The sequence below is a fragment of the Triticum dicoccoides genome, chromosome 7B (assembly GCF_002162155.2).
Source record: "Triticum dicoccoides isolate Atlit2015 ecotype Zavitan chromosome 7B, WEW_v2.0, whole genome shotgun sequence".
NCBI classification, from domain to species: Eukaryota; Viridiplantae; Streptophyta; class Magnoliopsida; order Poales; family Poaceae; genus Triticum; species Triticum dicoccoides.
This window is the reverse complement of record NC_041393.1, coordinates 171122902-171138575: the sequence shown is the minus strand read 5'-3', so window position 1 is coordinate 171138575 and position 15674 is coordinate 171122902. Positions and strand designations below refer to the sequence as shown.

Here is a 15674-nt window from a genome sequence, read left to right as displayed (position 1 = left end):
TTTGATAATCGTCTATTCATCCCCTATAGCCAACTTCTCGGGTATCTTTGAACCTTCAATTGGTATGAGAGCAAGCTTCCTCCCTCCCTTCCTCCCTCCCTCTCAAACTGAGAGAGTTCGAGAGAGAGGGGGAAGGGGGTGCCATCTATTGTGCAACAAGTTAACAACAACAATGGGTCAACGACGTGTGCGAAAGGGCCGTCACAAAGAGCCCACTAAAGCACTGCATTATAAAAATAAAATATATTGAAATCATAATAACACAAGTGGTGTAACAAAGCGCGCCTAATCTTTCTTCCATTGTTATAACATGGACCTTCTGTTCACACACCACAAAGTAAAGCTATGGAAACAAAGTTATTTGTTTCAAGAATACTTTACAGAAGATTTGTACTTGAATCCTTAATTCTTGCCGAACTCCTTGATGAAGCTGATAAGCCGTTGGAACTCCGTCGCCGACGAGCCTCCCTCCGCGACGTCCCGCCTCACCTCCTGCGACAGCACTTGAGCCGACATCCTTAGCTGGCCGGACTCCATGGCCTGCCTCACCATCCCCTCCACGACGGCCCTCTCGCACACGTCCTTCATGTCCAGCCCCGTCCCCCATACTGCGCCGACGAACCGGCTGTTGATGTGCTGGTCCGCGAAGAACGGCCAGCACACCAGCGGTACGCCCTCGGTGATCCCCTCCAGCGTCGAGTTCCACCCGGCGTGAGTCAGGAAGCAGCCCACGGTGCGGTGTCTCAACACGTCTCGCTGCGGCGCCCAGTCCACGACACGCGCCTTGCCGTTCCCCGCCGCGTCGACGGCTTCCTGGAGGACGGCGCTCTGGCTTGCCCCGACCATGTCCGGCCGGAGCACCCACAGGAACGCGTAGCCGGAGCCGACAAGCCCGGACAGGAACTCGGTGAACTGCTCGAGCGAAATGACGGCCAGGCTGCCCAAGCTCACGTACACCACGGACCGGTCCGCCTGACCGTCCAGCCACGCCATACACCCGTCGTCCTCGCGCCACAAACTGGCGGCCGGCGCCGGCGCCGCCGAGACGGCGTGGAGAGGGCCTATGGCGAAGACGTCGCGCATATGCAGCGCGATGTGCGCGAGCGCCGACCGCTCCAGTGACGCCGCCGTGTTGAATATGAGCGCCCGAGCATTGCAGCTGTGAGCGGTGTAGCCCACCAGAATCTGCAGCAAAGGGTCGACGTCGTCGGTCTTGGCCCGACGGCGGCAAGAGTTTGGAAGATCTCGTCGCCGCAGGAAATCCTCCATCCCCGGGACGCTACGGACCGGCTCATCGAGGTCGGCGCCTACAGGGATGGGAACCTCGCCGAGCTCCACGAGCCTGGGCACGGAGAGGTAAGCCAAGAAGCTGCACGCGCTCGCCGTGCGGAAAGCGAGCGCCGGCACGCCGAGCTCCTCCGCGACATCGATGGCGAACGGCAGTAAACCGTCGGCCACGACGCACGACAGCGCTGGGAACCCGCCGTCGGCCGCGGGGGACAGCGCCGAGGCGAGGAGCGCACGGTACGCAGCAGGGCCCGTCGTCATCAGTGACTTGGCGACATCCTTGAGGTCGCCCACGGAGCGGGGGTGGTCGACGGGGAGGCCGTCCGGCAAGGACACGAAGCGGAGGCGTGGCGTCGCGACGGCCTCGGCGTGGTGAGCACGGCGGAGATTGTGCTCCGTGTGAACGAATGTGACGTGGAGACCGGCGTCGAGGAGCCCCGCGGCGAAATGAAGCATCGAGTTGATGTGGCCCTGCAGCGGCCACGGGAACACCAGAACGTGCGCCGGCGCCATTTCCGTCACGCCGCCGGTCGCTTCCTCTCGCCGGCTAGGGATTCTCTGGAGTCTCTGAATTGGGTATACTTTTCCTCTGCGTGAGTACACTACATGAAGTCCAACTTTGAGGAGCAGTTTTAAAATCGATGGCGTCGTCCTCGCGTGAGATAAGAAAATGATGCTCTACTAGTGGAACCTGCTAGCATTAGCTTGCGTGATGGATTGGTGGCGAGGATCTTGATCCGATTTTCTGCTCTACTTTAAGCACACTCTGCGTGTGCATCATCAGAGCTTTAACGTGCACCTATCAGCTGTACTCCCTCCGGTCCTTCGCATATAAGATTTGTCTAAACTCAATCCTCGTAAAGTTTGACCGGCTTTATAGAAAAAATATCAACATTTACAATATGAAAACAACATCAGTAGATGTGTCATGACTTAAGTTTCATATTGTATAACTTTAACATGGTAGATGTTGATATTTTTTCATATAAATATGGTCAAACTTTATGAAGTTTGACTTACAGACAATTCTTATATGCAGAGTAAAAAGAACTGGAGGGAATACTTTTTGCCTTTTTACAGCTTTTTTTTATCGGTTGGCGATGTCGTTTCACTCCGGACGTCCGTTGAAAGCCTCAAACTCGCGCTCCTGGTATGGCATCTTTGGAGCACACTATTGGCCGCCAAAAGATCGTGGCTAAGATGGATCAAAGAGGGTGACGCGAATCCTAAGCTTTTTAAGCAGTGGCCAATCACCAATGGTAGGAGATCGAAGAATTATATCCCTCGATTCAAACATGGTGATGAAATTATCGACATGCGGTGCCCCCATGTGTGGTTTTGATAATTGATGACATTCTCTATGGACTAATGATTGCATTGAGTTATATTTGAAGGATTTGTCCATAGGCTTTTCTTGAAGTCCATGTGTTGGTTTTAAAGAGTTTATGAGTTGACCAAGGTGCTATTAAGGAATTATCCAAAGATTGGTCATGTGAGTGTTGAGCTTATTGCAAGCATGTCTTGAAGAAGGAGCTTGGGTGATCATTCATGTCTACCTCAAGACATTATCCGAATGAAGAGAGTTGGAAAGATTCAACACACAAAGCGTACAAGATGTACCGAGGGATCATGTGATCCCATGGTATGGTAAGCATTTTCCATTGCGCTTTGTGTGCTAACCCATGGTATTCGTGAGAGTTCATTGTGGGGTTAGGTTGCGGTGTGCAAGTTCAAGTGGAGCATCACGAAGAGATCAAATGCTTGAAGCTTGCCGTCCATTGTGGCGACAATGGACTTGTGAAGATGTGCGAAAGAGTGGCTCACCCATAGTGGAGTATGGGGGAGCAATCAATTAGTCTTCATCGAGCCACCGCAATCAAGAAAGGTGGTCCAACTTGAGGGAGCCGAGATCGTCATCATCTAACTCAAGTGGACCATGTGCAAGGCAAAGGTTTGCCCTTGATAGGTTTTCTATTTTACCGGTCTCATGGTGTTAGTTGGGAGACCGGGTTATAAGATCGATTGCTGTACTATCAAGGGGGGCTCTCGATGAGTAGCTTGATCGTATCATTCGCAGAGAGCTCAAACCATTGCATCCTTGCATCATCTTTCTATGTTCTTGTTTGGTTTTCTCCTAGTGAGATTTGGAGCTTATGGTCATCTTCTTGACAAGCTCGAGTTCATCAAAAACGGAGTTCACATGCTTCTTCTATTGCGTTTTCGGTGTTGGAGGTTTTACCGGTCTTATTCTAGGAAGGGTTCTCACCATTTTCTTATGGGCCTTTTCTAATTTTCTTCTTTTTGTTTTTTCTATCAAGATTGTGTTAGCCCTTGTCGCTAGCTTTCCAACAAACTTGGTCTCGTTGAATTCGGAGTCCGTTTGCAGAAGTTGTGTCAGTGTTTGGTGTCCTTATAAAAGCTGCAGCGGTACTACCGCTTGTGGGAGCGGTACTACCGCTTGGAGGGGATGTAATTTTGTACTACCGCTCCTGGGAGCGGTACTACAGCTTGGAGCGGTACTACCGCGGCTACTTCCATGGCTACTTCCGCTCCGTACCAAAAACTCGTCACAAGTCCAGCGGTGGTAGGCACGGATGTATTTTTTTTAGTACCGCTCGCAACCAGTAGTACCGCTACCCTTTGAGGTAGTACCGCTACCCCTAGCGGTAGTATCGTGAGGTCGAGCGGTAGTACCGCTTTGTGTGGGCTGTGAGCATAACGGTTGGATTTTTCCCCACCTATAAAAGGGGGTCTTCTTCCCCAATGAAACTCATCCTTTGAGCTCATGTTCTTCCCCATTGTTGACCTTCTTGGAGCTTGCTAACTCTCAATCCCTCCATGGATTCTTGCTAGTTTTTGAGGGAAAAGAGATAGGAGATCTAGATCCACATTTCCACCAATCACTTTCTCCTCTATGTGAGGGGAACCCCTTGGATCTAGATCTTGGAGTTCTTGGTGTTCTCCTTCTTGTTCTTCCTCTCACTTTCCTCCCGAGCATTAGTTGCTTTGGTGGGTTTTGAGAGAGAAGGACTTGGGCATTCCGTGTGCCATTTCCATTGCATTTTTGCATCGGTTTGAGTTCTCCACGGTGATACGTGGAAGTTACAAGTTGAGAAGCTTATTACTCTTGGGTGCTTGGTACCCTTGAGCTTGTTCCTCTTGGGTGCTTGGGCGCCCTAGACGGTAGGTGGTGTTCGGAGATCAATCATTCTGGTGTAAAGCTCCGGCCAAGCGTCAGGGTCTCCAATTAGGTTGTGGAGATCGCCTCGAGCAATTTCACGGGTATCGGTGACCGCCCTCAAGGGTTGCCAAAGTGTACGGGTTTAGTGACCGCCCCCAAGGGTTGCCATTTGTACGGGTTCAATGACCGCCCTCAAGGGTCCCTTAGTGGAATCAAGGCATCTTGCATTGTGCGAGGGCGTGAGGAGATTACGGTGGCCCTAGTGGCTTCTTGGGGAGCATTGTGCCTCCACACCTCTCCAAACGGAGATTAGCATCCGCAAGGCTGTGAACTTCGGGATACATCGTTGTCTCCGCATGCCTCAGTTATCTCTTACCCGAGCCCTTTACTTATGCACCTTACTTTCTGATAGCCATATTGTTTCTTATCATATATCTTTCTATCACCTATTAGTTTATCTTTCTTAGCTTAAGTTGTTGGTGCACATAGGTGAGCCTAGTTGTTGTAGGTTTTGTGCTTGACAAATTAACCACTAGGTTTATTCCGCATTTGTTCAAGCTTAAACCATAATTATTTTAAAGCGCCTATTCACCCCCCTCTAGGCGACATCCTCGATCTTTCAATTGCTATCAGAGCCTCGTCTCTCTTTGATAGGCTTAATCGCCTAGAGAGTAAATATGTCGACTAGGGGATTAGGATTCTATGACACTCTTAGTTTCGATGGCACAAATTTTTATGTTTGGTTTATTCACATGATTAATCTCTTTAGGGTCATGGACCCTAATTTAGAGCGAATTGTAGATATGGGTTTTTCTCCTCCGAAGGATCCCCAAAGATTGTCGTTCGAGGATGAGAAAAACTCTTATCTCAATGCTCAAGCTTCTAATGTGCTTTTTGATGCTGTGAGCAATGTAGTTATATTTCAACTCATGCCGTTCCGGGATGCTCATGAGTTGTGGAGAAATCTTGAAGGTAAATATGGCGTGTCCAAGATTTGTGGGGATGATTGTTCTCCCTCCACCTCCGGCCGTGTTGCCTTCTCAACTTCTTCTACTTCACCTACATGTCTTGCTATGTCTTAAATTGCGTGATGATATGCTTGCTATGTCTTGTTGCCATGATAAAAATGCTTCTATTTCCTCGAGTTGTTGTAGAGGAAACTCAACAATCCATGGAACAAGATGTGGTCTTGTATGATGCTTCAAGGGATCCTACATCATCATCTATTGCTTTTTGCCTTATGGCTAAGGCTTCAAAGGTATCTCCAACTTAGAATCCCGATATATCTTGTGATGATGATGTTGATGATGATAAGGATGATGATGAGGAGGATCATATTGAAGAGAATGATAATGTTGCTTCCTTAAAAATTAAGGGGGAAATTATTTTCAAAGCTCTTCATAAAAATAAAATTGCTCGTTCCAACTTCATGGAAATCATGTGTATTGCCATTGAGGGCAAGAAATACATTGAGGAGTTGGAATCCCATCTTGAGGAGCATGAGGTCACCATTGATAAAATGGAAGGCCATGAGCGTGATTATGCTAATGAGATCGCCGACCTCTCTCAAGCTCTTGAACTTGAACAAACCACCAAGGAATCTCTTGAGGAGACCTTTGCACTAGAATTATCTAGAATAAGGGAATCCCATGATAGAGCCCTTGAGGTGGCCAATGATTCCAAAAGTAAAAATGATAAGCTTGAAGTTGCGCATGTTAAACTCCTTGAGGATTTTGAGCACCTCGAAAATGGCTCAAGGGTCATCAAGGGTGAGCTCATCAAACTCACCGAGTCTCATGCTCAACTTGAAGCTTCATATTTAAAAGAGCTTGCCAAGTTGCCTTCTCCCCTTGTTGTTAATGATGATGCTTGTGCTACTAACTCTATTTCTTGTGAAGCATCCATTTTGAAGGAGAATGTTGAGCTAAGGGCTCAACTTGCGTTGCTATCTAGCAATTATGGGAAATTGGAAGAAAGTCATGAAAAGCTTTCTAGCTCTCATGATGATCTTCTAGTATCCAATAATTTGCTAAAGTTAGATAATGAGGCTATGACTACTAAGGTAACATCTAGTGAGCCTCATGTGGATACTAGCACTATTTCTAGTCAAAATGCTATATTGCCATGTGCTAGTCCTTGTAATTCATCTACTCACAATGTTGGTACATCTCGTGATAAATTGCTTTCGTTGCCTTGTTGCTCTAACGATGAAGCTTATACTTCCTCTAGTACTTGTGTTGAGACTAACCATGTAGAGGAAATTAAAGAGCTCAAGGCCCAAGTCACTTCTTTGAAGAAAGACTTGGAAAAGATTCATGAAGGGAAATTCACACTCAACAATATCTTGAGTGTGCAAAAATCCCCCAATGACAAAGGTGGACTTGTATTCAACTCCAATAAGAGGAAGAAGTCCAAGATAAACAAAAAGAAGGGCCAAGAACAACTCAAGAATTCGGCCAAGATTATTTTCTTTAAGTGCAAAGTAGAAGGGCATCATGTTAGATCTTGCCCATTGAAGAAGAAGCCCATTAGTGACAAGCAAGAAGGGAAGCAGCCACAAGTTCACTCTCATGCTCAACCTCAAGTTGAAGAAAGGCCTCTTCCCAAGAAAACTCAAGCTAATGCTTCTCAGGTTGAGAAATCAAGTGAGAAGAAAGTGAAGAGTAGACATTGCTACCTATGTCGTGAGAAAGGTCACCTCGCTTCTTCATGTACTAGTGGTAACTTATCCAACCCAATTATTATTGATGATATCTATTCTCTTGGGAAGGATAAGGTTGGCAATGTGTTTGCCAAAGTTGTTGGCACTCAAAGTGGTGTCAAGAAGAGAACCATTTCGGTAGCCAAGCCTATTGTGACTAACCTCTTAGGACCCAACTTGGTTGGGAACCAACAAGCTCAAACTTGATCAATAGGTGTTGTTGGAGGTCATTGGAGACTTGGCTACATTATGAAGAATTAAGGGGACTTCATCATTCTTATTGTCTCAAGCCAAGTCAATTGGGTTATCAAGTTTCTATCTTATATCCAATGTGCCTCCTTGCGGTAACTTGTACTTAAATTGTTTACAGTAAAAGTTACTTGCCCCTTTGCATGTTTCGGTTTTGTAGCTTGCATGTGTGTGTATATGTTGTGCTTCCAATTTGCTTGTTGGTTTGCACATCATGTACATTTGAGTATTGTGTTGAGCCTTTATGCATCTTGTTTGTATCTTAGTTGGCTCTTGTGAGAGATTAATGGAATATACCATTATGGGGGAGTGATGTGCGTTGTGCACCTCACAATCCTATAAATGTGTGTACATGAGGAATACCATCTAGTATTGACATTACAAGATTATCTAGTCTCTATGTGGTATGTCTTCTCTTGAGAAATTCAAATTCCAAATAGTCCATTAATTATCTCTTGTTGGATTCCCTTATTGCCTCTTGTTAAGTTTTTATTGGTATCACATTATGGGGGAGTAATATGCTATGTGCATATTACAAGCCTAGAAAATGTGTACATTTGAGATATTGTCACCTAGAATTGTTATTGTAAATTATCTTGTTCCTAGGTGACATGTTAGCTCTACAAGTTGCAATTTGCTTGTGTGTGGTGTGAAGATGATGTTGGATATCCTTGCTATCTACCAACGGGAATTATTTCCAAATACTTCTTGTCTTTTGACAATTGGTACTCACTTATGTGTGGTAGAAATTATTGATCATCTTTACATTGGCCTTTGCTTTTATTTGCCTTATCTCTTGCCTAGGATTGTGTCAACTCCCATTGTATTCCATACCACTTGTGGATCTTGTTAATTTCTTGAGCTTGTCTAATTTTTTTAGATATAGTGAAAGTGGTGATCTCATCTAGTGCATTTTGTATTCAAATACAAATTCTCAATAATGCACATCGCTTGGTGAGCTATCCTATTTTTCTTAGAATGCTCATCTTGTGATCCATATCAAGTGTGTGTTGGTGGAATGCAAACCGTTTCTTTTTGGTACTTTGTGCCATCATGAAACTTTGTAGAGCACTTGGTTTGTTTGGAACCATTCTCTCTTTTGGGAGTTTGACATCTTTCTTTTTGCGTGTATCAATGGATATCTCATTCCTTGATGTATCTTTCAATTGATATCCTCCAAGTGATGATTTATTCATTTGGTATATCTTCTTCATTTTTCTTTGTCTATTGGTATCGGTTCTTGAAAGTCTTGAGCATGCATTTTAACTTCATGTAGTTTCTTTGGCATGCTTTCTTTCTTTGACCCAATATATAAGGGAAACTCCACCAAGTCTCTAATTGGCTAAGATGTGCATGAAATTCTATTTCATATCTATATGCACATATTTATGTGGAGTTTGTCATATGTATTGATGGTTTGCTAACTCTTTGGTCCCAATGAGTTTGGGTACCATTTTATTTGTGGTGTTGTTCTAGGAACAACTAGAGATGCATTGGATGCTTGTCTCATTCAAAAGGAAGGTGGTGTCACCATGTGCTTATTTGAGTCAAGCTAGGACGCTCAATGAACTAATATCATTTACATTCAATTGGTATCTACTACATCCTTCCAATGCTATCTCGGTAACAAGTATCTACTCATGCATACATTTCTTCCGTGTGTAGGTTCCATCATGGCATGAATTTCTTGATTAGTTCTTGTGTTACTTGTTTCCCTTCTCAAAGCATCTCAACAATGATCTCTTTTTCATAGTTGTGATGTCTTTGATGTTCGTTTGATTGAAGCTTGTAAGGTAATATTAAGACATGCGCTATATGCTTTTCAAGCAAAGATCTTATCAGTATATTTTATGACTTCCGTTTGGGTATCCTATTCTTTCCTTGAGTAACCATTTCTTGTGTGCATCCTTCTTTGTGGATTGATATCATGATGATTTTCATCTACCTAGAATCTTATACACTTAAGAGAAGTTACATCTTTAGTGGATATCCTTATTCTTTCACTTCCACCTTTCTTTCCTTTGTATTTCCTAGGTGGATCTAAGAAAGGATTTGTCTTGAGTGCGGATCTTATATCTTTGCTCTTGTTGCACTCTTTTGTGATGAAGATTATATTTCTCTTGCTTGTCATGATGAGGCTTTTTCCAATTTAATTGGTATCCCTCCTCTTAACGGAGCTTCCTTTTATATCTTCACCATGGGTTGTCACAAGCATAGGTTCTTTGTATGCTTATTAGTGAGCTTGTGAACCCATTTGCTAGTTGTGTGTGGGAATGACATGCCTTGCACTGTGTATCTCATTCATTTAATACTATATTGATGCTTAATGCTCATCCATACATTAGTCTTCTCAAGTGCATTGCCTTGACCCACACACATCAGTTTTAGTTGAGCCTATTCTTAAGTTTCTTCTTTTACATGTTGCTCAACCATGTGTTTGTTGCAAGTGCTAGGCTTAGTTTCCTATATGCTCACTTGCACTTGTTATAAGTTTCTATTGATTTTGGGGGAGCTATGATCTCTAGTTTCTTTAGAACACTCTTCTGCTCATATCATAATATCCTTTATTCATGTGGCTCATAGGATTTTTGGTCTAGTTGGTTCGATTGATATCCGTTGATTGCTTGCTTCAATTGCTATCTTTTGATTGCTTGATTGCTTGTGTCTCTCTCTGTTATGTCTTTGTGGCATATCTTCCTTTAGCAATCTTTGTGCCTCAATATAGTTGGTCTTCCTCCAAGTATTACCTTTGGATATGTGTATGGCATTCCACTCTCTTGTTGAGAAATACACAATTTTTTGGAGGAACACTTTTTATATTCGTCTTCTAAGCTTTTCGCCCATTCTGGCAATCGATGCCAATGGGGGAGAAGTTTCAGAGAGTTTCGTGGAGAAGTCTTCAGAGTTTTCTCCTTGCTTTGGTTTTGTTCCTACGCATTTGCATCTTATACTCATGCATGATTGGTTGTTGCATTGCATGGTGATGCATAATTCCTTATATAAACTCTCTTTAAAGTGATTGTCATCAATTACCAAAATGGGGAAGATTGAAAGGACATGCGGTGCCCCCATGTGTGGTTTTGGTAATTGATGACATTCTGTATGGACTAATGGTTGCATTGAGTTATATTTGAAGGATTTGTCCATAGGCTTTTCTTTAAGTCCATGTGTTAGTTTCAAGGAGTTTATGAGTTGACCAATGTGATATTAAAGAATTATCCAAAGATTCGTCATGTGAGTATTGAGCTTATTGCAAGCATGTCTTGAAGAAGAAGATTGCATGATCATTCATGTCTACCTTCAAGACATCATCCAAATGAAGAGAGTTGGAAAGATTCAACACACAAAGCATACAAGATGTACCGAGGGATCAAGTGATCCCATTGTATGGTAAGCATTGTCCATTACGCTTTGTGTGCTAACCCATGGTATTGGTGAGACTTCATTGTGGGGTTAGGTTGCGGTGTGCAATTTCAAGTGGAGCATCATGAAGAGATCAAATTCTTGAAGCTTTCCGTGCATTGTGGCGACAATGGACTTGTGAAGATGTGTGGAATAGTGGCTCATCCATAGCGGAGTATGGGGGACCAATCAACTAGTCTTCATCAAGCCAACGCAATCAAGAAAGGTGGTCCAACTTGAGGGAGCCGAGATCATCATCATCTAACTCAAGTGGACCATGTGGAAGGCAAAGGTTGGCCCTTGATAGGTTTACTATTTTACCGGTCTCATGGTGGTAGTTGGGAGACCGGGTTATAGGATCGATTGTCGTACTATCAAGGGGGGCTCTCGATGAGTAGCTTGATCGTATCATTCGTAGAGAGCTCAAACCATTGCATCCTTGAATCATATTTCTTGGTTCTTGTTTGGTTTTCTCCTAGTGAGATTTGGAGCTTATGGTCATCTTCTTGACAAGCTCGAGTTCATCGAAAATGGAGTTCACATGCTTCTTCTATTGCGTTTTTGGTGTTGGAGGTTTTACGAGTTTTATTCGAGGAAGGGTTCTCACCGTTTTCTTATGGGCCTTCCCAAATTTTCTTATTTTTGTTTTTTATCAAGATTGTGTTAGCCCTTGTCGCTAGCTTTCCAACAAACTTGGTTTCGTTGAATTCGGAGTTCGTTTGCAGAAGTTGTGTCAGTTTTGGTGTCCTTATAAAAGCTGCAGCGGTACTACCGCTCGTGGGAGCGGTACTACCGCTTGGAGGGGATGTAATTTTGTACTACCACTCTTGGGAGCGGTACTACCACAGCTACTTCCATGACTACTTCCGCTCCGTACCAAAAACTCGTCACAAGTCCAGCGGTGGTAGGCACAAATGTATTTTTTTAGTACCGCTCGCAAGCAGTAGTACCGCTACCCTTTGAGGTAGCACCGCTACCCCTAGCGGTAGTACCGTGAGGTCGAGCGGTAGTACCGCTCTGTGCGGGTTGTGAGCATAACGGTTGGATTTTTCCCCACCTATAAAAGGGGGTCTTCTTCCCCAATGAACCTTATCCTTTGAGCTCATGTTCTTCCCCATTGTTGATCTTCTTCGAGCTTGCTAACTCTCAATCCCTCCATGGATTCTTGCTAGTTTTTGAGGGAAAAGAGAGAGGAGATCTAGATCCACATTTCCACCAATCACTTTCTCCTCTATGTGAGGGGAATCCCTTGGATCTATATCTTGGAGTTCTTGGTGTTCTCCTTCTTGTTCTTCCTCTCACTTTCCTCCCTAGCTTTAGTTGCTTTGGTGGGATTTGAGAGAGAAGGACTTGGACACTCCGTCTGCCCTTGCCATTGCATTCATGCATTGGTTTGAGTTCTCCACGGTGATACGTGGAAGTTACAAGTTGAGAAGCTTATTACTCTTGGGTGCTTGGTACCCTTGAGCTTGTTCCTCTTGGGTGCTTGGGCGCCCTAGACGGTTAGTGGTGTCCAGAGCTCAATCATTGTGGTGTAAAGCTTCGGGCAAGCGTCGGGGTCTCCAATTAGGTTGTGGAGATCACCCCGAGCAATTTTACGGGTATCGGTGACCGCCCCCAAGGGTTGCCAAATTGTACGGGTTCGGTGACCGCCCCCAAGGGTTGCCATTTGTACGAGTTTGGTGACTTCCCTCAAGGGTCCCTTAGTGGAATCACAACATCTTGCATTGTGCGAGGGCGTGAGGAGATTATGGTGGCCCTAGTGGCTTCTTGGGGAGCATTGTGCCTCCACACCTCTCCAAACAGAGATTAGCATCCACAAGGGTGTGAACTTCGGGATACATCGTCGTCTCCGCGTGCCTCGGCTATCTCGTATCCGAGCCCTTTACTTATGGACCTTACTTTGTGATAGCCATATTGTTTCTTGTCATATATCTTGCTATCACCTATTAGTTTATATTGCTTAGCTTAAGTTGTTGGTGCACATAGGTGAGCCTAGTTGTTGTAGGTTTTGTGCTTGACAAATTAACCGCTAGGTTTATTCCGCATTTGTTCAAGCCTAAACCATAATTATTTTAAAGCGCCTATTCACCCCCCCTCTAGGCGACATCCTCAATCTTTCAACGGACTAGCAACGGAAGGAAGAGGTTTTCATTGAAGCCTATGAAAACTTCCATGGAGCTCCGCAGGCTTGGAGTCACACTCTAGATTTGGACTATCTAGGCATGGGCAGTGATGACGTCTTTACGGTGGATGAAGTGTGGATGGTCGTAATGGAGTTGCACACGGGTCGGGGATCGGGTCGTGATGGGTTCATCGATGTGTTCTATTAGCGAGCTTGGCCAATCATCAGATCATGGCAGCACTACTCAAATTGTATGTTTGTGATGCTAGAGGCTTCACCAAGCTCAACAGGGCTCTGATCGCCTTGATCCCGAATAAAGTAAGCACTAATCAGGTGGGGGTTTTCGCCCCACGGGTAGTTTCTCCAAACTATTTGCAAAAAATGCTTGCCTTCGGGGTCCGTCGACATATGAAGGCGCTGGTTAGCATCAACTAATCAACGTTCATTCAGGGATGGAATCTACATGACAACTTCCTTTGGCCTGTCAGGTTGCCAGGAAGATACATGCGAGGAGAATCCCTGTTGTTTTTCTGAAACTCGATATTTCTCTAGCTTTTGACTCCCTCTTGGACTTTCTTGTTCGAAGTCCTAAGAGCGAAAGGTTTCAACGACTAGTGCATCCGATGGATGGCTATACTGCTGCAAATAAGTACCACTCAGATAGTTGTAAATGGCATCCCTGAAAGGAGATTTGCTCATGCCGGAGGGTTGCATTAGGGAGATCCCATCTCTCCGTTACTATTTGTGATAACCATGGATGCGAGTGGACACGCTCACTCAAAACCACCAAATGGTGCAATAAGCCTTGGTGGAGGAGAGATGGATACAAGACACTCAGAAAGGCATATCTTTCACCGCGCATATCCAACTGATGCACTTGCAGCACGCCATCTCAACTGTGCCCAGAAATGTGCTAGCTTAAGACAATTTTGAATGGTCATGCATGACGTCCGGTATTTACTCTACCAAGTCTGACTACAACAGACTGTGCCAGGGTTTGGTTTGCTCTTCAATGCGGCCAGCATAGGGTGGAGCTGCTCACCTCTAAAATGTACAATCTTTGTGTGGCTGGCAACACAATACCGGCCATGTTTGGATTCATGGGTTAGAGTTAGTTTTAGTTAGTTTGGGCTCAAATAGCCCTAAAGTATTCAAACATGAGGGCTAGTTTGAGCTAGTTGCATCTAACCCACCCGTAAAAAAACTATCCCACCCAAGAGGTGCTGGTTGGAGCTAGTTCTTCTAGTGCATTTATTGTCAATCTAATCCTGTCATCCAAACACCTCTTTGGCTAGAATTGGTTGAGGGTTAGTCATGAGCTAAAAACTAACTCTAACCTCTAGCTAAGTTAGAGTACCCAAACAGGGCCACCGTTTCTCGACCTCGGATCACAGAGCTCAACATGGTCTATAGGACATACCTTCATCGTCTTACACTTCTTTGCGGGAGGAAAACAACATCGACCACATTTTGGCTTGTGTTTATGCACATGAAGTATGAAATTTTTGCTTCGACGCTTTACACGTAAAGGTCATCAACCTGGAGATGATAGACTCGTTCATTGCATGGTGACTCCGAACCGGATATAAATTCAAGAAAGTGGAGAGGCGTGGATTTAAATCACTGGTGAATGGGATTTCATGGTCTCTTTGGAAACAAAGGATTGCAGGGATCTTCAATAGTGTGGAGCAATTTAGAACTCCTTTTAGTTTAGCTCAAAAAATCTTAGATCAGATCAAAGCTTGGAAACAAGCAAGTGTTAGAGCGGCAGGGTTGCATAGGTTTTTGAGAGAGTAGTCTTACTACTCTCTGGTGGTGTGCGTGTACCTACGATGATGTTCACGTCATTGCCTAGGTCTCTTGTAAACTTTTTGCCCTCTTCTGTAAAACTATGGTACGCTTTTGGCGTACTCTTGAAAACAAACATATACAATCGTAACCACAAATCTTTCCTATACATCCGGGCGGCGGCCCGACCACTACCTGGTCAAAAAATGACATCCAACTGGACTCTTCAAATCGGTCATATATGTCCGGGCTATCCTGCACCCCGAAACTCAACCCATGTACATGAAGCATATGGGGACGACTGAATGTGCCCTCACGTCAGATTCAACAGGCTAGGCCAATCCCAAATCCGCTCTAAATTGACCAAATTCACCATGCTGGAGATATGCCCTAGAGGCAATAATAAAAGTATTGTTCATTCCAAGTTTATGCTTTTTTGTTTAAATTCTATGTTGTAACTGCTATGGTCGATTCTGCGGAAATAAAGAGGCTAAGAGGAAAACGCATGTGAATGTGCAGAGTTATAAACAGTAAAATAGATTCATAGTCTTACTTCTAGGACTAGCTATAGTTCTGTTTTCTTGATCACGGGCATGTGTTACGTGTAACGATGATGTCGGTAAGTTTGAGGGCACGTTGTTAGAAAAACACTTGTATTGAATTGACCCAAGTTGTATGTTACACTAGGAGATTACTTCATAGTCCATAACACGGGAAACTTAATGTATGCAGAATTCCTTGGACCATGAGAGTGTCGAGTCACTTCATCTGGACGATGCAATTTGGGTTGTTCTACGGTCAACCGTAACAGGGTGATCATAATGGCAACTTATATGACGAGGAACTAGATAGCTCAAGATTGAGATTTGCTTCTCCAAGAATGGAGATATATCCTTAGAGCCCTCTTGGTGTGACGGTATCCATCATCGTCTGGGCAGACG

General features: G+C 44.5%; 1 protein-coding gene across 1 annotated transcript; it reads right to left on the bottom strand.

The window, feature by feature from the left end:
- Window positions 1–251: 251 nt before the first annotated feature.
- Window positions 252–1970, bottom strand: LOC119336207 (myricetin 3-O-rhamnoside 1,2-glucosyltransferase UGT709G2-like). The gene has a single exon (XM_037608221.1). The coding sequence runs from the start codon at window positions 1798–1800 to the stop codon at window positions 403–405; it is 1398 nt and encodes a 465-aa protein (XP_037464118.1). The 5' UTR covers window positions 1801–1970; the 3' UTR covers window positions 252–402.
- Window positions 1971–15674: the final 13704 nt, after the last annotated feature.

Bases quoted from the DNA above. Each gene is read 5' to 3' on its own strand.
- LOC119336207 (XM_037608221.1), bottom strand. From the start codon at position 1,800: ATGGCGCCGGCGCACGTTCTGGTGTTCCCGTGGCCGCTGCAGGGCCAC.